The 26282-nt window shown below is 41.9% G+C and overlaps 2 protein-coding genes across 2 annotated transcripts in view; both read right to left on the bottom strand.

The window, feature by feature from the left end:
- LOC310691388 (vomeronasal type-2 receptor 26-like) overlaps positions 1-26282 on the bottom strand; it is a 252293-nt gene that overhangs the window by 98311 nt on the left and 127700 nt on the right. The window lies entirely within an intron of this gene.
- On the bottom strand, positions 4655-5590 carry LOC310691436 (olfactory receptor 4D5-like; the record flags this gene model as incomplete). The annotated part of the gene is made up of 1 exon (XM_083471228.1): positions 4655-5590. The coding sequence occupies one exon, from the start codon at positions 5588-5590 to the stop codon at positions 4655-4657; it is 936 nt and encodes a 311-aa protein (XP_083327354.1).

Here is a 26282-nt window from a genome sequence, read left to right on the forward strand (position 1 = left end):
AGCAGCTTCCTATGGGTAGGAGCTATAAATATTTATATTAAAGTGGCAAGCCTGATATTGAGGACCTCATGAAAGATGTTCTAAGTCAGCCAAATTGATCCCTTTCAGATGTAGTTGGACTATAACTCCACCTGTAGTCAAGAAGCTGAAAGTCTAACACATGGAGGGCACCATGTTGACTATTCCTGTGTTTAGCAAAGGATTTAGACAACAGAAATTACTTCTCTGTCTTTTGCTGTCACTTGAACACAGGAGCCAAAGGTCCATCCGACTGGCAGCCCCTCTCCAGGTTTTCAGAAAGGTCCATTTTTCCTAACCCTTTCTGAAGATGTCAGGGGCTGAACCTGTGACTTTCTACATGCAAACAGATGTTCTGTCACTGAGCTGCAGCTCTTCCACAAGCTTGTCTCTGTCACACCCCCATAAGAGCTCCTTCCTAAAAGCAACAACAGAGTCTTGTGCAATTTTAATGGCTGACATTTTATTATGGTATAGGCTTCCATGAACTCAAGATTGCAAAAGCTTATGCCATAATAAATGTATCCGTCTCTAATGTGCCACAAAACTCTTGGTTGATTTTGCTGAAAGAATAATTACATGTCTATAGAGATTTATAAAGGAGGCTTTTCTCACACCTCATTCCTTTTCTCAGTATTTTCTTATTTATATATTCCTTGGTGAACAGCAAATAGTTCAGCAGTGTAGTAGCATCAGTTGAAAGCAGACTTCTCCAACCAGGTGCCCTCTAGATGTTGCACAACTACAGGTTCCTCCATCCTGGGACATTGACTATGTTGACTGGTGCTGTTGAGAGCTGGAGTCCAACAATATTCTGGACTGAGGAGGACTGGTCTAGAACATGGGAGGCCTGGGTTGAATTCGCTAATTCCAAAATTGTGAGCTCCCACAAACTCTTTGGAGGACTCATGAAATAAATGTGAAATGAACAAATATTCTTTCAGTTTCATGGTTTCCCCAATGTTAACAATTCTGTGCTCAATTATTTCAAAACATTCCTGGTTTAGCTTGCTAGTGGAAAAGAAATCGCTTCCTTATTCACATCTTCCACACACCTTATTTAGGATGTATTCAATACCTCAAGCAAGTTGGCTGAAATAGGAACCTATTACTCTCCTCTCATTTGGACCTTTCTCATCCATTAGTCAGCTGTTTCAACATTCTTGCTCTCTCATTTCTTTCCATCCTAATATCTATTGTCAGCCTTCAGTCATACCTGACTAATACTTTACACACACCATACTCACTTCTTAGTCACACACCTTTTTCTGACCTACTTCAGACAAAACTCCCGTTAATGAGGGGCGATCAAAGAAAAATTAAAAACAGTACGTCCTAGCATCAATTCTGTAGAGTGCTATAGAAATAAATTTCTGAAATCAAAGAGGTATTTCTTGCCGCCTGTAGCAATCATACTCTCTGTAGGAAAAGGCATTACCTTAAAACAAAGGGCATCCTGTAAGCCTTTTATGGGGAAGAATCACTCGCAGGACTATAGGGACTATGGATTAGCAAGAGTCTGCATGGCACCTACCAGCTAAAGTGAAGCCACTTCTTTCCACCAGCACAGCATTTGCCCTACCTGAGAGAGCATCTTCTTAGCAACATATGATTTGATCTACAAAATGCAACGCCCTTAATGGGCTTGGAAGTTCTGGATCGGTTGGGGCCCAAGAGAGCACGAGCGACTTCTGGGCGACATGCAGGTTGCAAGGGGAATTATTAAAAGTGCAACTTGAGTTTTCCCATGGGGTACTCAGAAGGAAAAAACTTTGAGGAGCTCCCCTGGCTACTGAAAGTTACAGTGGGAGATGAGAAAGGCAATGGGCCAGCATCCAAGAATTCCCTGTCTGATTCATTATATCATCGCAACAAACCAGTGAGAAGCAGGGCCTAGCCCAAGGTCATGCAGTATGCTTTGTAGCCAAGCGGGGATTTGAACCATGGTCTCCCAGGTCCTAACCACTATACCACACTGCCTGTCAGTATTATGTAGGGATTGAAAAATCTGTCAATTTCAGTTTCCCTCAGTTTCTCATTTTCCCAGTGTTAATTTCAGTTCCACACATTTCCACAGCTCACAACCACCACTGTCCCTTTAAAAAGTCACCACAGAAATTTGCCAGCATTTTAGTGCACATTTCCCCCATACATATATGCATATATTGGAATGACATTTTACACAATATACACATTTCTAACAGCCTGTACTGCATTTTTTAACAATATGCAATGTATTTTTCTATGTTCTTTTCACCAATAGATGCAGTTTTACACATACATTCCCCTAAAATACGATTTTGTGCCTTTTTGCATAGGATTGCACCGGTACCTTTACCTTTTTTACTTTTACCTTTTGCACTGGTAGTTTAAGATTTCAGCAGGAGCTGCTTGGTTTGGGATTAAGATGGAAAGGGAGGTAGAGTGGTTTGCTATTGGTTCATCTATTTCTTAATAATACAGTAACACACACACACACACACTGTACTTTTCCGTGTATAAGACTAGGTTTTTTTCTTTAAAAATTATTCTAAAATGTGGGGGTCTTATACATGGGTAGTGCATAGGACGGACGTTTGATTGGCTTCTGCCGTGGCTTTCAGCAGCTATTGGGAATGTCATTGGTTGCTGCATCAATGACTGGTGTTGATTGGCTGATGCTGCGGCAATTGGGCGGGGCCATTGGCAGCTTCTGGCAGAATGGGGACAGACAAGAGGTGAATTTTGTGACATGTGCCCCCTCCCCCCATTTTCTTAAATTTGAGTCCCCCATAACAGGGGGCATGTTATACATGGGGATGTCTTATACATGGAAAATTATGGTATGTGAGAAACCAAGTTTTCGAGGAAGCTTATAGTAATAATAATAGTAATAAAAACCTAGAAGAACAGAAATGTATAATACAACATAAAATGGATTGCAGAAGCAAATTAAAAAAACACACAACTATCTCAACCTTGGAACAAAAAACATACATGGAGTTGTAGTGCTGTTATTGTTATTGTTGTTGTTGTTGTTCTTGTTGTTGTTGTTACTGTTGTTGTTGTTATTTTAAAAATCTATTTATTTAATTTTACAGATTAATATTTACATTCACATAATAACATAATATATAAAAACAAGATTCCCAAGAATCTCTTGGACTTCCCTCCTCCCCTTTGTGGGTATTATTGTTAATACTTTCCTTCTGCATCTTTTATATTAATCCAAATTTGTGTATCTCCATTATGTCCATAGTTCATTGTAACATCAACTTAATCTGCCATTCTTCTCTGGGAGGGACTCTGTCTTCTTTCCAGCTCTGGGTTAATAACATCTGCACAGCCGTCAGTGCGTACATAAATAATATTTTCTGCTCTCTTGGAATTTCTGCACATAACACATATTTGATCCTGTTTTATACATTATTGCTAATTTACTCGGAGTTAGATACCATCAATACATCATTTTCATATAATTTTATTTCAAACATACAACATGCTGTAAATTTAAAATCACATTTCCATAACTTCTCCCATGCTGCAAATTGCATATCATACTCAAAATCTTTCACCCAGTGTATCATTACAGATGTAACCTGTTCATCTTTTGCAAACCATTCTAGAGAAGTGGTATTATTAATAACAATTACATCATTTTGTTTGGCTCAGAGGAGAGCCACTGAAATTCTCCAAATATTTGGAACCATCAATTTTGCCTACAATGTTGATGTATGTAGACAATATTGTACAGTATTATACAGCAGCCATCCAGGATTTCAGGCAGGGAATTGTTCCATGCCCTACCTAGTGTTGATGGTGACTGAACCAGGGACCTTCAGTTTTGAAAGCAGATGCTCTCCCACTGTGCCACAACCCTTCCCTTAATGTTAAGGCTGTGAATGCCATTGCTTATGTAGCATTTTTTGTATGTCATTACAAACACACAATTCCCTGGAAAGATGCTAGATCTGGGAAATTGTGGTGGATGCAAAGTGGTGTGGAAGTAGTTGTTATCCCTAGCAGTGGTATAAAACAAGTAATCTCAGGAAAACAAGAAGGAAGCTATTTCTTAGTGCCACTTGGAAAGGTGAGGGCCCCCAAACCCTGAGAAACCACTAAAGAATTGCTTTCCTATCCCTTAGAAAATTGTGGGATGTGGCAGCTCCAATTTCTCTCCCCCCAAATAGGGTGCAGAAAATCAAGAGGTTGCTGGAGAAATCAGTAAGGCCTAGACTTTTGGATAATTGACAAATCAACTTTGCTCCGCACAAAAGTTAACATTTGTATGAAACAAAGGATGGAGATAACTATAAACTGTCACATAACACTAAGAAAGCTGCTGAGCAAACCTATTTTAGTTACGTCTTGCAACTTTTGTAATTTTCCAGTATATTTGAGAAAGTGACTTGTGTGCTTGTCGTATGTCAACTTCTGTATAAATATTTTGCACTTACAATGTTCAGAGCGCCTATGGCACAGGTGTACAAGGTTTCTCTCCTGATACGCATATCAGAAAATAAAGTGATGCCCCGGCATATGCTTCAAATGATTCTCTCATGGTCTGATTTCCACAACGTGGTCATTTGTACACAGCTTCACCTTGAATGGTGAAGAAACCATACACAATACGAATGGGAGTCAGTTGCAAAGTCTGTCAGGGAGTCAATTTCTTTTGCTTCTTTCCCTTGAGCTTATCTAATGCAACTTTGAAATCTTTGTTCCTCAGGGTATAAATGAAAGGGTTCAAGATGGGAGTGATGACAGTATAGAGAACGGAGATGGCTTTGTCCATGGGGAAGCTGCGGAAGGGATGGATGTAAATGTAGATGCAAGGCCCAAAAATCAGGGTCACTACAGTGACATGGGAAGCACAGGTGGAGATAGCTTTGCTCCGGTTGGGTGCAGACCCTGCTCTGAGCTTGGCCAGAAGGATGGAGTACGACACAAGCAACACCACAAAGCACATTAAAGTCACGAGGCCACTGTTGGACACCATGAGCAGCTCCACCACGAAGGTATTAGTACAAGCCAGTTTGACCACCTGTGGCACATCACAGTAGAAGTTGTCCAGCTTGTTGGGGCCACAAAAGGGCAACTGGGTAATAATGGCCACTTGGATGATGGAGTGGACAAAGCCACCAGTCCAGGAGGCACACATCAGGCCACCACACACTGCCCCATTCATGATGACCATGTAGCGCAATGGGCAGAAGATGGCAATGTAACGGTCATAGGCCATGATGACAAGAAGGAAGATCTTGATGCCGCCAATGAAGTGGAAGAAGAAGATCTGGCAAATGCAGCCCACATAAGAGATGGTGTTGGTCTTTGATAGGAAACCGGCCAACATTTTAGGAGCAGTTATGCTAGAGTAGCAGAAATCAAGGAATGAGAGGTTTCCTAAGAGGAAGTACATAGGGGTATGGAGGATAGGTGCATAAGCCACTAGGCTAACGATTAAGAGGTTGCCCAGCATGGTTGTGCCATATACAGCCAAGAAGAAAGCAAACAAGAGGACCTTCACTTCTGGCTTGCTGGTCAGCCCAAGAAATACAAACTCTCTCACAGTGGTGCCGTTCTCTGCTTCCATCATGTGTGTTGAGGCCCCACTGATGGGACTCTGAAAGAATACAGGATAGTTATCAATAAAAGCTATGGAAGAAAAAATTAAATAAAGAAAAATTGTTCTATTGATGTTGTGGACAATGTTTTATCACATTTTGATAGGACCATGAGAAACTGCATTATATCAGTCCAGACCATTGGACCATTCAGCTCAGTATTGTCCACATGGGATGGCAGTGGCTGTCCAGGGTTTCAGTTTGGGGCATTCTCAGTCCTACCTGGAGATGATGGGAACTGAACTTGGAACTTCCTGACTGCAGATACTCTACCACTGATCTATAGTTATAACTTGATAGAATTGGTTGGTTGGATGTGTGTGTGTCAGTAAACAAGCATCACTTTGTGGGCTGTATGCAGCTGGTGGTATTTCTGAGTACAGTGGAACCTCGGGTTACGTACCATCCTCCTTACAAATGCTTTGGGTAAGGAGCTCTGCTTACCTGGAAGTAGGTCTCCTGGTAGCGAACTTTGCTCCGGGATGCGAGTGGAAGTTGCGCAGCGGCAGCGGGAGGCCCCCATTAGCAAAAGGTTAAGAACGGTTTTGGCTTAAGAACGGACCTCCAGAACGAATTAAGTTCATAACACGAGGTACCACTTTACTCGTTTTGCTCTCATTCTTAAAACATAGGAACTGCAACAAAATTGCAGTGGGCAGAGCTGCTATTTAGATCTCCAGTGTTTCTACTTCATTCCAACCCCTCTCCCATTTTATATTTCCCCTTTTCACGTGGGCATTTCATGACAATGGTCAGTTCTCACTGGGATGCTTTGGAGTCCGCTTCCCTTAGAATGCTTTCCTTCAAAAATGTCCCAAATGCTTTGAAGTTACTCTGTGCCTTCTGGTACCTCCCTCTCATGAGTGGTACTATTTTGGTTACATAAGCAATGACACTCAACAGCCTGAACATTAAGGGGAGGGTCAGGGCTCCATGGTAGAGCATCTGCTTTGCACCTTGAGCCACATGGATCAATGGTGTGATTCAGTATAAGGCAGGTTGCTATGCTCATATTGGGATACAGAGGGAAATATAAATTTGCCCTGTGCCACATCAGAGGCCACTCACATCGGATCCGGCCAGCTAAAGACCTATGAACCTCTTACCTATAGTTAGTAAATTATATGCAAAACACCTCCACAATAAGTTAATCAACCTGATTGATGTTGAGGCTATCCTTGCGGAAGAGCAAGCAGGATTCAGGCAAGGCAGATCTACTATAGACCATTGCTTCATCCTAACCCACCTCATAGATAAGTACGCCAAGCAATCTCACGGTGTGCTGTATGCTGCTTTCGTTGATTTGAAAGCTGCTTTTGACTCAATCTCATGAGTAAGACTATGGGCTAAATTGAACACCTTGAGCATAGACAAAACATTATTATATCTGATTAACTGCCTTTATAAAGACACTGTGCTGAAAGTGTGTTGCTCTGCAAATGGCCAACTTACAGGATCTGTACCAGCCACAAAGGGAGTCAAACAAGGATGCATTTTAGCTCCAGCACTCTTTAACCTATACATAAACGACATGGTCCAGTGCCTAAAATCTCCAGAGTTCCATGCCCCTAAACTGGCCTCAAAACCAGTCTCTGTACTATTATAGGCTGATGATGCGGTCCTCTTATCCCAAACAAAAATAGTCCTAAAAAGATTGAGAAGAGAATTCTCAGTGTATTGCCAGAGAGAACACCTGGTCATAAACCATCAGAAAACCAAAGTTATGGTTTTCTCAAGAAAATATAGTCCCCACAGTTGGTGTATGGACAATCAGCCAATCGAACAGGTCAAAGCTTTCAAATATTTGGGCCTTTTCTTCCAGTTTACGGGGTCATGGGGAGTGCCAAAACTTTGACTCGCTTTTTCCATACAAAGGGTGGCAAACATATACCACCAGCCCTAGAAGTCTTCCAAGCTAAACCCCTAGCACAGCTATTATTCGGGGCTCAGATTTGGACTTCTAACCACCTTAGCGCTTTGGAAGCTGTTCGATCAAAGTTTCTAAGGCAGATTTTTTCTGTACCACCATGCATCCCAAACGCATAATTGAGACTGGAGGCAAGTCTCCCTTCAGTAGAAGTACAGACTTGGCAAAGAACTCTTAACTTCTGGCTCTGCCTAAACTCAAATCCTCCCAGTTTACTATCCCTAGTACTTCAAGACTCCCATAAAAGTGCCTGGCTTAAAACTGTCTATCCAAAACTTCACTCTTGTGGCCTATCCCCACAACACCTACTCACTATGGGCCCTACTAAAGCAAACAGTCTAATTGGTCAATGTCCAAAAAATATTGAGCATCAGAATAACCTGGCCACTATAAGGAAAATCTGCCTTTGGTATGTTCATTTTCCACCACTCCATTTTGATTCTCTGGCCCTATATCTGCACAAACGTATTATCCCAAAATACAGGTGTGCTTTTACACTTGCAAGACTGGATGTTTTGCCACCTACAGTACTTGAGGGTCGATTCCAAAAGATTCCGCCTGAGAAAAGACTTTGCCCCTGTGGAGATGGTAGCACCGAAACAGCGGCACACGTCCTCCTGTCTTGTACCCTCTACAAAGACCTGAGGAACGAAATCATCACCCCACTCGTACTAACCATCCCAGGGTGCTCAACCACTGCCACAATGTCCTTTCTTCTATCAGATCAAAATGAGCAGATAACAGCAAAGGTGGCTAGGTTCATAGCAGGAGCAATCAGAATAAGGGCCACTAACTGATGGCTGATTCAGGACTTTAAATTGTGCTCTTATATCAAACTTCCTTTTCTGCATATACTGTAATGTTTTACTGTTGCTATGGCCATTGGCCAATGCTAATAAAGTTTTATCTTATCTTTTAAAAAAAATAAATAAATTGAATGGTGGAGCTAAGGTTGCTGTTGTTTTTCTTTTAAAACAAAGAAAAGAGGGTGAATTTCTGCCTACACCTCTGCATCCTTGGGTTACAGATGCTTCAGGTTACAGACTCCGCTAACCCAGAAATAGTACCTTGGGTTAAGAACTTTGCTTCAGGATGAGAACAGAAATTGTGTGGTGGCGGTGCGGCAGCAGCGGGAGGTCCCATTAGCTAAAGTGGTACCTCAGGTTAAGAACAGTTTCAGGTTAAGAATGGACCTCTGGAACGTATTAAGTTCTTAACCCGAGGTACCACTGTAGTTATGTAATGTTATTGTTGATTTTATGCTATTATGCTGTGATTTTTTTCTTCATTTTGGAAGTATAGAATAATTGCAAAGAAATAAATACACAAACTACTTGACTACGTCAGGTTTCCCCTTGCCATGCTGTTTTTGACCTGGATGTCAATTCAACAAAGTATTGTTTTACATCAGAGATGGGCTAACACCTGTCTTATATGACACAACTCCACACACACACACACACACGCCCGCTCCTACCTACATATTTTAAGTCTACAAAACAAGAGTGCTTATTCAGGTTCTCTTAACTTGCTGCTTCAGGTCAAGGTCTACCAACGCAATAATTCTATCCAACAGCCTCAGCAACTAGCACAGCCATTAGAAATGCTGTAATAAGCCATGATAATGTCTTAATTGACTTTGGTTTGCAGGCATTTACCTCCATTGTCCTAGTGGTCTTCAGTCTAACTTGCAGCTTCATTTAGGAGTGTGGAGCTGTTACATTTCCTGGTCCCACCACACAGAGACTCCACCAAGATGGAATATGCTGCTGATATATCACTTCTGAAGGCAAAGGAAACAAGTATAAGCACAATGAATGATTAGTTCATGAGAAGTTAGGGACACCATATCCCAGAGCTTTGTTGCAAAGGGAATTATTAATTTGTGACTGTGCGGTGCTCATTTGCAGACAGGAAGTGAAAGAAACTTCATGTCCTCAAGAGGGTAAAGAGACAGGGAGGGTGCATTAGTCTGTGTGTCAGAAAGCTCAGTTTATGCACATGTACAAGACTTTTTGCATCATCCTAAACCACCATAGTTGTCAATGGAGGCAATTTGTACCTTGAGTGATGAGAAACATTCTAAAGTCAAATAGCATATTTTGCTAAAAGGAAAACATGGAATATGTTTGGTTCTTTTTTAAGTATTAAGGGACTTTTTTTTATTGGGACCACAATGTGCAGGGAGGGATGGTTTCACATTCCTCTCGCCACCCACGATCCCTCTGCAATGAAGCAGGAATTCCAAAACTTACACCACCACAAAGGAGGCCCTTTCCTTGGTTTACCAACTGCATAAGGTCCAAAGAGGTATATATAGGAGGAGGTGTTCCTTCAGGTCTCCTGGTGCCAAGCCATTTAGGTCTTTTAATATTAAGTATTGGACTTTGAATTGGAGCCCCAGCTTTTTATTATCAGACATGCAACAGAGAGAATGACCATCACACTGGTTTTTTGGACTTCCAGGACCACGTGAGTGGATGTGATTAAGAATGTAAGAGCAATTCTACTGGATTGAACCAACGGCACATCTAGTCCAGCACGCTATTTTCCCTTGGTGATTACAGACAGGACATGAAGCCAATAACCCTCCTCCTGTTGATTACTGGCCTTTCTGACAGTGGGGGCAAACCTGTGATACACCAACTCACACCTCTGAATAGTTAACATTAACACTGTTGATATTTCAAAACTCTAATGATTCATTTGACTCTAGCCTTACAGCAAGGATGGAAAACTTGCAGCCCTCCATGTGGACACCAACTGCCATCATCCTCAGGTAGTGTAGATAATGGTCAGGGATGATGGGAGCTGGAGTCCAACGAAATCTGGAGGCCCACAGGTTCTTCTTCCTAAAGGGGATCAACAATGTGAGCAATGTAACATATGCTTCCAGAAATGGTCACCTCCTCTCTGGTTCCATCCAAGGACATTAAGGTACAATTGAGTGAAACTGAGCACAAGTGAGCCTCCTGTCACTTCTAAGAGAAGAGTTGCAGCATACTTAGACAAACATGTTTTCTTACACAGTGTGCCTCTGGAGAGAAGATTATGAATCCTGTAATTATCTGAATGTACTCCCCATCTTGTTCACTCCCAGTCTTGATGGTTCTCACCAGACTTTGGAGAGATCATAGTCAACATCAATAACCAACCCTGAAGGCTTATATAAAATGCCCTTTTGCCATACAGAACTGGGTGGGGAGGGACTCTGGAAGTTTTTTCTCCATGCTTTATAGTTTGTGGGCAAAGTCCTTTGATAGTTTTCCATGTGATTTCCCACCCAGAAGGTGAAATGATTAGCCCAGGTGCAGGTTTGCTACCTCAGTGACGTTTGTGTTGGACACTGCAGGATTATTGTCAGGAGAAAGGGGTTTGCCCCCCAGAATGCTTGGGCTCTTCCTGTTTCTTCTAGTTATTCAGCCTCAAAGATACAGTAAGGCAAATCTGTCAATGTGCACTTTTGACAATCCAGTCCATATCCAGCACCAGTATTATCAACCAAGTAGCTTCATCATTGGTGGAATTGCTTCTCAACTCTTATTCTTCTCAGAAAGCATAATATTCAATGGACCACCCCAAATGAAGCAGATAGAGGGACTTGCGTAAGTAAAGGCACTTGGAGACAGCAGTTCTTTGGGAGTGGGACTAAATTACATCCTGAGGTCTTTGGTGCAGACACTGCTAGTGTTTTATCCATGGTTTTGCAGTAGCTGTGTAATCAGTATTGTAGACCCAGTTCTGTGGAACTTCCTCTGTGCTGAGATTAGATAGCCTCCTTCCCTGGTGAAGACTTTAAATAATAAATAAGTAAATAATCAGTGGGCATTTTAATATCACTTTTATGGTTACTTTTCATTGATTTCATTTCATTTTGTAGCCTTATTGTACACTGCTCAGAAATTACAGTGTTAAGCAGTATCAAAGTTGTTCAAACTAACTAACAAGCAAGTGCTGATTAAGATATAGACACCGATAAGACTGCTCGGTTTGGTAATGACAGTTTCTACCTTTGCCTCTTCTTATTTAGGGTCTCACAGAGAGCAAAAATTGACATGTGATTCTTCTTGCAGATCAGTCCCAAAGAACTACCAGCATGTCCTCTCCTTGGTGTTTGCTGTGAAGGAGATCAGTGAGAACTCTGAGCTCTTACCCAACATCACTTTGGGTTTCCATGTCTATGAGAACTACTTTGATGCAAAGATGACTTACCAGAACACCTTGAAGCTTCTCTGCGGTCAGGATAAGATTGTGCCCAACTACACCTGTGACACTGAGAAGAAGATGGTAACCATCATTGGGGGGCTGGACTTGGAAACCTCCCTCCACATAGCCACTATCTTAGGCACTTACAAGACTCCACAGGTGGGTCGCAGGCATGGTATAGGGGGGATTCATCACTAGTTTAGGTTAGGTTTATTAAATTTATATAGCACTTCCCACTAAAAGAAAGTGTCAGGAATTGGGCTGAGGGGGACTGGAATGAGGAGGTGGTGGAGATCGCCCCCCCTCCTCTTGAACCTTCCAAAGAAGAGGAAGGCAGTATTGATTTAAAGCAGTGGTTTGACAGATCAGAGATCAGAGACAGGTGAACAGAAGAGTTGGAAGGTGTTGGGAGAAGATAAGGGGGAGACACAGACAGAGCAGCAAGCTGATACATTATCACTGGAAAGCATTCCTGACCCCCCCTTCTCCCATAACCTGGCATGCACTGAAAGTGGAAGAACAAAAGACTCAGAGACAATTAGCCCCTATTGGCCACCGTAATGGTAAGTGCTGTTGCTAAGAAGTGGGGGGGGGGGAGGAGCTCAGTTGGAGCAATGTCATTAACCTAAGAGTCAGCATACCTATGCCTCTTGCTGGGAATACTGAATAAAGACGCAGTCAGAGCTTCTTTGTCTACTTTCCTTGGCTGTCTGCCGTGAGTGGGGAAAGACTGGAATTCACTGAACTCTGACAGAAAGGACCAAAGTGATTTACAGCTAAACTACAAATGCATCAATAAGACATGAACAAAAACAATTTTAAAATGGCATGCGCTGTCCAAATGACTCTGGCAAAGCCTCTTCTTTGCCTGGATGGAGGACAAAGGAGTGTGTGAAGAATGTAGACGATTTAACAAAGATAAATTGTTGGTGGTGGTGATGTTTCGTTTCATTTATGAATAGCTTCCTACAAAGCATCTCCAAGTGATTCCACAATACAATAAAACACATATCAAGTAATTGCATTTATAAACCCAATGACATATATGAATATATATCATTGCTTCTCACACTTTTGCTTCTCGATCCACCCCTCACTGGTATGTTGCCCATGGAACTTTGCCCAGAAGGCAATATGGACCTTTTGTGCTGTACAAGTTTCCCAGCCCCCTGCCTTAAGTGAATGAACTTGAGATGCAGCTCTGGAGAATCCCTCTAAGGATTCCTGAGGTTTCCCCTTTCCTGTACAGTGGTACCTCAGGTTAAGTACTTAATTTGTTACGGAGGTCCGTACTTAACCTGAAACTGTTCTTAACCTGAAGCACCACTTTAGCTAATGGGGCCTCCTGCTGCTGCTGCGCCGCTGGAGCACGATTTCTGTTCTCAACCTGAAGCAAAGTTCTTAACCTGAAGCACTATTTCTTGGTTAGCGGAGTATGTAACCTGAAGCGTATGTAACCTGAGGTACAACTGTATTTCAGTCATAAAGAAACTGGAAACATTTCAATTCCAGCAGGCTTTTAATGTGAGATTTTGCCTAGTCTAGTGAAGATGAGTGTGTGATGATGAGTGTGAAACAATCTCTAACCCAGCTGAAAACACACACTCCGCTCCTTGTTTTTCTTAGGTCACTTATAGCTTATTTGCTCCAACAGTGAATGATCGAGCCAAGCTCCCTTTCTTATACCAAATGGTCCCCAATGAAGCATATCAGTATGAAGGGATCGTGCAACTACTTCTGCATTTCCAGTGGAACTGGGTCGGGCTCATTGCAACGGCTGACGATAAAGGTGAAACTTTTTTGCAGAACTTGATAGCAAAGCTTTCCCTGAATGGCATCTGCACTGCCTTGACTTACAGAATACCCATCATGAAATACTTTTCAGACATGGTGAACGACTTTGATATCACAAAGAATGAGATCTTTTTCTTAAGTAAGACCACCACATTCAGTGTCTTTATTGTAAATGCAGACATTCAGACCATGCTTGGGTTGAACTGCTATTTATCTCTTGAGACATATATGGGAGGTGTGTATGCTGGCAAGGTGTGGATTATGACTGCCCACTGGAGTTTTGAATTACAGACATTTCAAAGGGCATTTGACACAGATCTGTTCCATGGTGCCTTGTCTTTAGCAATTCACTCCAGTGAGGTGACTGAATTTCAACATTTCCTTCAAAGTCTAAATCCCCACTCAACAAGAAGAGATACTCTTACTAGAGTCTTCTGGGAGCAGGCATTCAGCTGTTTACTTTCAGGTTCTGGAGAAGAGGATATGGAGGTACACTGCACAGGGGAGGAACAACTGGAGAACCTTCCTGGGCCTTTATTTGAAATGAGCATGACTGGCCAGAGCTACAGCATCTATAATGCTGTGTATGCCATAGCACATGCTTTGCATTCCATGCACTCCTCAATATCCAAATGTAGAGCAGTGACCAATGGAGCTATGATGGAGTCTGAAATCCTGCATACATGGCAGGTAATTAATGTCCTCCAAAATAGCTACACCATTTTGGATGTGAACATTTATTTATTTATAAAAGTATTTCTAGACTGCCATGTCTATCTATCATCTATCTATCTATCATCTATCTGTCTGTCTGTCTGTATCTATCTATCTATCATCTATCTATCTATATCTATCATCTATCTATCTCTATCTATCTATCTATCTATCTATCTATCTATCTATCTATCTATCATCTATCTATCTATCTATCTATCTATCTATCTATCTGTTAGGTTTACAGCATTATACCATGTGAGGTTTTGTACAATCAAGCAGTATATAAATTTCATTAAATATATAAATACCTAAATAACATAAAGGTAAAGGTAAAGGGACCCCTGACCATTAGGTCCAGTCGTGGCTGACTCTGGGGTTGCGGCGCTCATCTTGCTTTATTGGCCAAGGGAGCCGGCATACAGCTTCCGGGTCATGTGGCCAGCATGACTAAGCCGCTTCTGGCGAACCAGAGCAGCGCATGGAAACGGTGTTTACCTTCCCGCCGGAGCGGTACCTATTTATCTACTTGCACTTTGACGTGCTTTCAAACTGCTAGGTGGGCAGGAGCAGGGACCGAGCAACGGGAGCTCACCCCGTCGCGGGGATTCGAACCGCCGACCTTCTGATTGGCAAGTCCTAGGCTCTGTGGTTTAACCCACAGCGCCACCCGCATCACATAAATTACATAGATAAGGTTAAAACTAGAATCAAATGGCTGCAAAGCCCTCTCAGCCTAAAAAGATCTTCAAGAAGTGCCTGAAACTCCAAAGTGAGAGTGCCTGCTTGAACACAGCTGGAAGAGTGTTCTGCAGATGGGACTGGTGACAGTAAATGCTCAACTTCTAGTTAAGATCAGTCGGGCCAGTGTAACACACAGAAGACTCAACAGTGCTCCTCAGGATTATCTCAGTTGGTATATAAGGACACAAGAAGTCCTCAAGGTATCCAGGGTCCAAGTAGTTCAGAGCTTTGTATATCAACCCAAAACCTTGAATATGGCTTGAAAACCTATGGGCAGCCAGTGTAGATGATCTAGCAGATGTCTGCCCCATCAGCAGCCTCAGCTGTTGGATCCTGCAAAAGCTCGAGCTTCTGAACGAGGCCCAAGGGCAGCTCCACAGAGACAGCATTCTAGTAATCCAGTCATGAAGTGGTATCACATGACAAGTAGGGAAGTGTGTCCCACATGCCCTTTTCCATTAACATCTATATTTTGCCTTCTTCACTTTCATTCTAGCTTCACCCTTTTCTTCAGACAATCTCATTTAATAACAGTGCTGGGGACACAATATCTTTCAATGAGAATGGTGTGTTGACAGCTGGCTTTGATATTATAAACTGGGTTACTTTCCCAAACAAATCTTTTAAAAGAGTGAAGGTAGGAAGGATGGATCCCCAAGCACCAGGCAGAGAGTTCACTATTAATGAGGATATTATCACCTGGCACAGCGTGTATAATCAGGTAGGATATCAAAGTAGTTCTGAGGCATATTGAGAATGCTGGGTAAATTCTATACAATATCCTTGAATCTCTGGACATAGCCCTTGCAAAAATGTTTTTTTATGCGCATATGAATCTTGCCAACATTTCCAGGATCTGTCTGTGCTCTTTTCCCTGTTGAATTCATACGAGGAACAAGCCTTAACAAAAATAATGATATACATTAAAATTTGCTTCTTCTTTTTTTTGGTAGTTTAGTGATTTGTGAGCACAAGCTTAATATATTAGACATTTCATTTTAACGAGAATGTGATTGGCTTTTCACCAGCTAGCATGGTGTTGTGATGAGAGTGTTAGACCAGGACTGGGGAGACCCAGGTTCAAATCCATCCAAGCCATGAAGCATCATTTGTTACCTTGTGCTTGATCACCTCATCCTTGTGCTGAAGGGGGCTCATTAACCTTGTTCGAGTCTACATCTGCATATTGAACTGCAAAATCTTTGAAATATTCAAGCAGGCACTATCCAGTGAGGCTATCAATGCCAGTGTGGTGTAGTGGTTAAGAGCGGTAGACTCGTAATCTGGTGAACCGGGTTCACATCCCCGCTCCTCCACATGCAGCTGCTGGGTGACCTTGGGCTAATCACACTTCTTTGAAGTCTCTTAGCCTCACTCACCTCACAGAGTGTTTGTTGTGGGAGAGGAAGGGAAAAGGAGATTGTTAGCCACTTTGAGACTCCTCGGGGTAGTGATAAAGTGGGATATCAAATCCAAACTCCTCCTCCTCGTCCTCCTCTTCTTCTTCCTCTTCTTCTTCTCTTTCTGCAGGACTTTATTAATAGGGACAGGAAATCTCAGGCCCAGGGGCTAACTAGGGCTTTTGGAGCTTACTTTCTCCAACCCAACCTGCTCACTGGCTCTACTTCAGTTTTCTTCTTGGCTGGAATGTGCCATTGAACTCTGATAAGGCCCCTTGTTTGGATGAAGCATGGAAAAGTTGGTATATGTGTGCATTGTACAAAGCTAAACAAAGTTTCCACCCATCAACAGCATGTGGCTCTCAGAAGGCTGCCCAGAAAGGGATGCAGTTCTTTGGCTGAAGGAGGTTCCAATCCACACCCCTGATATAAAGTTTCAGTCAGATCCAGGCTAGTGCTTCTAGGCAGTTCTCATATGCAGCCTAAACCTGCATAACTATTTACAGGGAGCTGTCTGTGGTCCTGGTCTTCAACTTTTTGCTCTTTATTATTTGTGGATTCCAGCTAGGAACAACATCTTTGTAAATGGCAACGCCATGAAGTGAACCTGGCTTCATTAGGTACCAATGTGTAGTGCTAGACTATGATTCCTCCCTAGGGTAGAAAATACAAGCCCTCTCTCTCTCTCTCTCTCTCTCTCTCTCTCTCTCTCTCTCCTCTCTCTCTCTCTCTCTCTCTGTGTGTGTAGGTTCTGCCTCTTTCTTTGTGCAATGACAACTGCCATCCGGGCTATAGAAAAACAAAGAAGGAAGGACAGCCATTTTGTTGCTATGATTGTGTTCCATGCCCAAAAGGGAAGATGTCTGACAACAAGGGTAGGATGTGCAATGCTCAGTACAGAAAAGCATAGTAGGATAAGCAAAATAGCTCAGTTCTGATTGATTTCAATTCTTCCTCCCTCCCTCCCTTCCTTATTTTATTTTTATTAGATTTATTTCCCATCTTTCCCCATAAAGTCTCAGAACAGGATCCAACAAACTTTATAACACAGGTAGGGACTCCCAGGCCTTTTTTAAAAAAAGGAAAGGGCCTCTGTATGGTTAAGTCCAGTCAAACCTGACTATGGGGGGGCAGTGCCCATCTCACTTCAGGCCAAGGGAGCCAGCGTTTGTCCACAGCTTTTCCAGGTCATGTGGCCAGCATGATTAACTGCTTCTGGTGCAATGGGAAACCATGACGAGTGCCAGAGTGCATGGAAACGCTGTTTACCTTCCTCCTGCAGTGGTAGCTATTTATCTACTTGCACTGGTATGCTTTTGAACTGCTAGGTTGGCGGGAGCTGGGTCAGAGCAACAGGAGCTTGCCCCGTTGTGTGGACTTGGACACACTTAATTTAACTTTAACAGAAAAACAATGAGATTTCTTCATATTTTCCATTTGCCTGTTATACTTTCTGCCACTTAGAAGATAACTGAATCATAATTTGCCTCTAGAATTTAATAATTCTGTTGTTTATTGCCCTCTGTCAGCTCAAACAGCAGGATCTTTGGGTTATGTCAAGACTAACAAATGTATTGTGGCATATACTTTAGTTGACCAGACTCCCTCTTTGTTCAAAGCCAGTTCAGAAACAATTCTAAGAAAGCTATGTCTTTATTTGTTCTGATTTCTGACCTGCATTTAGTAGAATCTCCAAGGGAGTTGCCGCATGATGATGCTTCATGCTGATTGTATAGGCATAACCAGACGCTGGACATTATCTGACATGTTCAATTAGTGTAAAGATTTATGCTTGTACCATAGAACTTACCCCATCCTCCCTCCTCCCCATGCACCCTAAATCAAATCTTGGGAATTCCCACAACCCTCTGGAGCAGATCTGAGGAAACTACAGGGCACACCCAGGGAGAAGAGAAGGTGGAAGTCCCATGATGCAAGAGTAAATCTTTGCACTGATCAGATGAGTTTGTTGGATTCTGCCTTTGAAAGAAAACCTAGTTGTTTCCTTCAGCATGGAATAAAGCAATTATGGCATGTTATGACGGCAAAACAGTTATGGCATGTTGGAGTTAAAGAGATCATATCTCTTTGTTTCTTTGTCCATTCTACCCCCCAGACATGGATGACTGTTTCGCTTGTCAAGAAGCTCTGTATCCAAACGCCAATAAAAATGGATGCCTTCCAAAGGATCTACACTTCCTATCTTTTGTTGAACCTTTGGGCATCAGCTTGGCCATTTTGGCTCTGACTTTTTCTGCTGCCACAGTTCTGGTGCTTGGAATCTTCATCAAACATAGGAAGACTCCCATCGTCAAAGCCAACAATGAGAACCTCACCTACACTCTTCTCATCTCCCTCCTGCTCTGCTTCCTCTGTTCCTTGCTATTCATTGGCCGTCCCCAGTTGCTGACTTGCTATCTACGACAAACAGCTTTTGGAGTAGTCTTCTCCATGTCCATTTCTTCCATCTTGGTAAAAACTCTTACTGTGGTTCTGGCTTTCATGGCCACAAAGCCTACATCCCAGATAAGGAAATGGATTGGGAACCGGTTTTCAATCTCTCTTGTTCTCTGCTGCTCAAGTATTCAAGCAAGCATTTGCATGATATGGCTATGTGCTGACCCTCCTTTCCCAAATTTGGACATGCACTCCTTGCCTGAAGAAATCATTGTGGAATGCCATGAAGGATCAACCAACATGTTCTACTATATTCTTGGCTACATGGGATTGCTGGCTTTTGTCAGCTTCACTGTAGCTTTCTTTGCTCGGAAGCTGCCAGATACTTTTAATGAAGCCAAGTTCATCACCTTCAGTATGTTGGTGTTTTTCAGTGTGTGGGTCTTCTTTTGTTCCAGCTTACCTAAGCACCAAAGGGAAATACATGGTGGCTGCAGAAATTTTCTCCATCTTGGCCTCCAGCGCTGGATTGTTGGGCTGCATCTTTTTCCCCAAAGTATACATAATTCTTTTGAGGCCTGAACTGAACAGAAGAGAGCAGCTAATAAGGAGTAACAAGAAGAAAATAAACATCTGAAACTATTGCTGGTATAGTATTATGAAATTGTAATGTTAACTGGAAAGTTAATATGGGAATGTGGATTTACAACTTTTGGGGTTTGGTTCTAGTTACATTAATATCAGTAGGATTGAAGTGTGATTCAGTTTGTCTGGCTCCAACCCAAATTCTCTTCATTCTTGGGATGAACAAATCTGTTATTTGTGGTTCCTCTCAGTTTCTCATTTTTCACAACATTCCCATATCAGTTTGCAAAGTCCTCACAATAATTCATCAGTGTTTTAGTTTTTGTTTTTCTTAATATGTACATTTTTGGAAGCTTAATAAAATGCATTTTTTATATGCTATTCTCATGAATGTACACATTTTTTGCACACATGTTTTTGGTTCAAGAACTACATTGCAACATTTGGAAAAGTATTGATTTCAAAGGAGAGCTGTGTTTTGGTTCATGTATTGCTTTGGTAAATGCAAATTAGGAGCATTAAAATGTGAGCAAAACCAAATTTCTCTCTCATCTTTACTCCATGTCTCGCAGAATCTTTTCTGTGAAAAAGAAAAGTCATTAAAATATTGTCACTGGGCCAATATGTGTTCCAGATCTCTAACTTAAAGCTTTATCTGCAACTCTTCAATATGCATTAGGACAATAGCCATATGTTGTCACTGGATTTCTTCTAAAGCAAAATTTAAATGAGATGTGGAAGCTTATCCACCGGCAGAATAAATATAAGTAAAAAATAAAATCAAAACAGTATCAATATTTTCCTTCTTTTTTATAATAATATTTATTAAAGTTTAATAGACAATCAAAAACTTCAAATTTTAAACATAAAATACATAAAACAAGAAAAGTTACAAAATTAAAAGAAAATACACAACAAAACACACAATCAACAAAAAGACAGTCAACAAAATAGAAAAAAGGCATAGAAAACACCAATAAGCAAACCCGAAAAAAAAGAAAAAAAGAAAATTTGTATCTCCGTATATTGTATTTTGTTCACTAATTTCTTGACCTCCTCACACCTCCCTTTTTGTATTCCAATTCAAATATTTAGTTCAGCAAATCCTTACCCTCTGTCATTTAACCTTACTCAACATCTTAACCTATATTAAAAATATAATTTCCATCGTTATCAATCCAAAGAAGGACAGAACTTTTTTTCTGTATGCAACAACAGCAGCAAGAATACTCATTGCAAAGTATTGGAAGACGCAAGATTTACCCACTCTGGAAGAATGGCAGATGAAGGTGATTGACTACATGGAATTGGCAGAAATGACTGGCAGAATCCGAGACCAGGGAGAAGAGTCGGTGGAAGAAGATTGGAAAAAATTTAAAGACTATCTACAGAAATACTGTAAAATTAATGAATGTTAAAGGGACGTTGGACTGAAATAAGTGGTGTTGGTAATAAGATTAATAAAAATATGTAAATTTGGATCAATATTTTCCTTCTAATTGAGAGAACTTATTTAAAGAAACTGGGAATGTTGAAGTACTATTATATCCCCCCCCGCAAAACAAACAAACAAACAAACAAACAAACAAAATACTGGCTGGATTAGTTTTATTTTTCTTGGTTACAGTTTCTGTTGTATCTCTGCATCACAAACATGCAATAGATAGGTAGAACTCCTAGTTCAATCCCTGGCAGCTCCTGGTTAGCAGGTGCCATATCAACATGGGCAATACTGATCAAGATGGACCAAGGGTCTGGCTTAGAGTAAGACAGCTTCCTATTTTCATAGTTATTCTGAACACAGTGGTTGGGAGAAAATTCATTCCCCATGCTTCTCCAAATGATTAAATGTGATAGCTGGCAAATCCAGAAGGAACCCATGGTAAAAAATACTGGATGCAGGAAAGGTCAAGAGTGGTTCAGAAAGAGGGTGGGCCTGCTCATCAGGTATATTGGAAGGGTGCTATATATGGTGCCCCAATAGGGAAATCTCTCAAATATCCATATTTGCACATGCTGAACTGTTTTGGAGCTGAATATTTCCCAAAATTTCTTGAATCATTATTTTTAATTACCCTCTGGGGCATTCAACAGTAGCAAGCGTTCCCCGGAGTTTTGACACCTTTGTCAACAATTTTCAGAAAAGGTCACTAGGATGTTCACAGAGGATTCATAGACCTCTATTGCAGGAGGCTCATCCAATTTGTTGCACAAGGACATCCCATGGATTACCACCTGTGTGGTTCAAGGGCAGGCAGAGCAAGCAGGTAAGTAACAAAGGCAGAGGAGCCTCTATTGCATCACTGACTTCTTGTTACATCAGACTGCTTTGATAAAGCTGATGTGCAGGCCTCAAGGAATGTGGGCAGATGGGGAATGCATCTCCTGAAAGCAATCTCCAATTTATTTAAAATATCAAGAACAAATGAGACCCACAGGAAAATGTGGCATGGCTTGCAACTTTCAGGAACATAAAAAGCTGCTTTGTAGAAAATCTGACCATTGGTCTGAATAGTTCTAGAACATAAAAAAGTCTGGCACTGTGATGCTGGGAATTGAACCTAGGAACTTCTGCAAGCAAAGCAGATGGCTCCACCATGGATCATGACCCTTCCCCATCCACACAGTGGATCCATGATTCTTTATTTCCTTGAATAAAAAAGTTAGCTTCACTGACAAGAAAGCCCTGCGTCTTTCATGCTGACTTGCCTACGACTCCAGCCCTGAGGGTAGGTTAGTTTCCACACACACTCACAGATCCCTTTCTATCCTTCATTCAGGCATCCAAAATGCATTGTCAGAATTCAAAGATGCTTTCTTGCCAGGCCAAAACATTCTGTGCATGAAGCAGAGCAAGTGAAGGGCATGGCCTAAGGAGGTGTGTGTTGCCCGGGGAATGTTCCAAAGGCCAGGCAGAAAGGCCTAGAGGGCCACATTTACCCCTAGGTCTGAAGTTCCATACCCATGAGCTGGATGGTAAAATTCTGAATGACAGGGTGAAGAAAGAACATTTCTGAATGCTCTCACCCGAGTATCAAGGAGGGACACTGCACAAACATTTTGCATTGCATCTAATGTTAGTCATACTTGAAACAGACCTGTGGAAATTAATAGTGATGACTAACTTAGGACAATTAATTTCAATGGGTCCCCTCTGAGTATGACTAATGTTGAAGGATGTCCTTTCCCTGAAGTAGCATGTGTGAGTTCCATATCTGCTAGTGAAAATAACACTGCTGCCATCTTGATCATAACTGCTTTATTAAATTGCTCAGTTTTACTGTTTCATTGGAGTGTTGCTGAATGCAATTCATGGCAGAGTTGAAAACATATCAAACAGCCTGGAAGAAAGGGTCATGAAATAACAAGTTTGAAGATCTTATTTGTATATACAGTCATACCACGGGTTACAGACGCTTCGGGTTACACGTTTTCAGGTTACGGACCCGCCAAAACCTGGAAGTACCGGAACGGGTTACTTCCAGGTTTCGGCGCTTGCACATGTGCAGAAGCGCCAAATCATGACCCGCACATGCGCAGACGAAGTGTTGTGGGGTGCGAACGCCTCGGGTTGCAAACTTGCCTCTCGCATGGATCACGTTCGCAACCTGAGTGCCCACTATATCTCATGATCAATACATCAGAGATGGGGCAGTATCGGATACATCCTCTTGAGATTGGTACAGTGGTACATTGGGTTAAGTACAGTGGTACCTCGGGTTAAGAACTGAATTCGTTCTGGAGGTCCGTTCTTAACCTGAAACCATTCTTAACCTGAAGCAGCACTTTAGCTAATGGGGCTTCCTGCTGCTGCCGTGCTGCTGCTGAGCGATTTCTGTTCTCATCCTGAAGCAAAATTCTTAACCCGAGGTACTATTTCTGGGTTAACAGAGTCTGTAACCTGAAGCATCTGTAACCTGAAGCACCTGTAACCCGAGGTACCACTGTACTTAATTCGTTCCGGAGGTCTGTTCTTAACCTGAAACTGTTCTTAACCTGAAGCACCACTTTAGCTAATGGGGCTTCCCGCTGCTGCTGCGCCACAGAAGCATGATTTTTGTTCTCATCCTGAAGCAAAGTTCTTAACCCGAGGTAATATTTCTGGGTTAGCGGAGTCTGTAACCTGAAGCGTATGTAATTGAAGCGTATGAAACCTGAGGTACCACTGTACTAAAGTCATCTGGGTTTTTAAGCTGAGGACTTTTTCCCCCCTTCCAACTTTTGAGAAAATGCATAATCTGGCAGGTGACAGTAGAAGAGATGGGAGCAGGAAATCCCTGGGGTCTACATGGAGACTATGGAGGAGGAAGCCAACAGGTAGTGCCCCCCTGGACTCATTGTGAAGTTGAAATGGAGGCACATGGAGGCTGGCTGAGGGCAGATTGTGGTTGGTGGGACAGTGCCCCCATTCCTCCTCATGGACTAACCTCCATCACATCTCACTGGTTCATTTTTAAGGGAGAGGTGAGTTCCAATCCCAACTCAGTCATGCTGCGCCCACTGGGTTATGTAGGTTATTGTCCTTGGGCCATGCTAGCTCACAGAGTTGTTGTGAAAATGAGATGGGAACATTGGAGACCCTTGAAGGGTTCTGATACAAAACAAATAAAACACACCAATATCTACTAGCATCAGATCTTCTCCCAAGTGGGGCGGGAAAGGCCAACATATTATGCAGCAGATAAGATCTTTTAAAACAGCTTCTAAGCCTCTTCGATTTTTAATTACCTCATTTGGGACCACACAGCAGCCAGTACACTCTCTCTAGGCTGCTAAGCAGCATCAAGAAGAGTTAATCCATGTTTAGTCACATAGGGTGGGAACCAAAGACATCTATTGCAGGAGGAGTATATAAAAGGAAACTCCGAGATATGCCACCTCTTTGCTTCAAAATGGTCTGGGAGAAATTTGAGGAAAGTGCTCATTCTTACTCATATTCTCAATATTCACAATTGCGTGGATTCCCACCCCCCTCTACTCAGGTTCTCAGTTTTTCCTCACCACCATCCACCCCCACAAATGAATCCTGGAGATAATCACCACCCAGCCATCCATCCATCCAACCAACCAACCAACCTCCCACCCCCCTCTTTCTCCTTTTGTCCACCTAGATACTCTTAAAAGATCACAAAAGTTGGAGAATTCAGGATTGCCTTGGAATAGTGTGTTGATAGCAGAGATTGAAGGAGGTATGGACACTGGATTGCCTTCTATTGATATGAAAGTGACCATGGTAGTTATTTCTAGCAGTGCCACGACTCTTGCATCCAGTCATTTTGCTATCATAGTTATCAGCACAATACTGTTCAGAAGTAAATCCCGCTGAGTTCTGTGGTAAATTGATTTAGGATTGCAGACTATGTCTCTTCTTCTTGACCCAGCAATGGGAATTTATTTTTATTTCTTTATTATTGTTTTTACCCTGTATTTTACTCTGTGAACCACCCTGAGATTTTATGATGCAGGATTGTTTACAAATCTATAATATGATGATGATAACGAATTCGTAGTCATAATTTAAGTTGTTGTTAATGAGATTTTGGATCTGTTTTCTATTTGCAGCTCCCAAAGTGACTTGCAAGCAAGAAAGACCAACACAATTAATAAAAATAGGAAAAACTAGAAGAATGATAATAGAATCCTTAGTATGTAAATTCCAAAGTGCTGTTGAACACAACAGGACTATGCAGACTTCTTTAAGCTGAGGTCTATTTAACATAGTGAGACTTACTTCTGAGGATACATGAATAGAACTGGGCTTTATGGACAGCAGAAGAGAACACCATCATTTCTACCATAGTAGTAACTCACTTGCCAAAAATACATAAATCCCCACCTTTTAAAACAAAAAACTGATAAGCTTTTATCTGCATCTGTAACTCCAGTAATGAGGAAACCAGATCTGGTCATTGCTGTGCCCGATATTATGGATAGTCTTAGTTGTATGCACTCCAAAATTTTGCTAGACACAGAACTTGACATCCTGAAAAATCTCAGTTGTCATTCACAATCTAGTTTCTAGATCTTAATACTGAAAATATATGCTTGAAATGGTTAGTGGCATATCAAAAGTGATATTCTACTGTCAGGGACTGGGTTTCTGCACTCTACAGTCTTACCCAAACTCTTTATGCATAGCAGAAACAAAAGGAGTGTTTTTGTGTGTAGGGGGTGTGTAAATCAGCAAACTCATTAATCTGCCTAATTCAGGTATAGTGCTGTTTTAAACAGAGTCTTTTTCTTAAAGAGATGAATATCACTTTGAAACAGTTTGTTGCATGCAGTAACTTGTGAATAAAACAGAAGAGATAGGACTAAGGACAGGTTCTCCCATAAGGTAAAGTGAGGCAGCCTGATGAAAGGGCGTAGCACTCATTCTACCCTATGATTGTCATTGAATCCCCTACATTTCCTGCTCCGTATCTCTTAAGTTCTCCTGCACCGCTCAGATTTGGTGGAAGATATTGCCCCACCACCAGTGCTGAAACGAGATTCAACAGTCTGTTCAGTCAGATTCTGCCTATGGAATGGGGGATGCCCTCATGTCCTTCCCATCAGACAGCAAAATGTATTGGGTTGTCCCTATGAACATGGGCTGAAGGAATATTACCACCTTGTGCCAATTCTCTCTGTCTCTCCTACTAGAATCAGCCCTCATCATGAATGGAAGCACGATTTCAGAGTTTATTTTGCTGGGCTTCTCTGTCTCCCGCCCTTCCCAGATCATCTTTTCTGCCATGGTGTTTGCCTGTTACACCATCGTCATTCTGGGCAACCTGTTGATCATAGTGACTGTGATGTCTGAGACACAGCTACAACACATCCCCATGTACTTATTTCTCGCCAATCTGAGTCTTGCGGACATGTCCCTCAGCTCAGTAGCTGCTCCAAAGC

This window comes from Podarcis liolepis (assembly GCF_965112155.1).
Source record: "Podarcis liolepis genome assembly, chromosome: 13".
Classification (NCBI taxonomy): domain Eukaryota; kingdom Metazoa; phylum Chordata; class Lepidosauria; order Squamata; family Lacertidae; genus Podarcis; species Podarcis liolepis.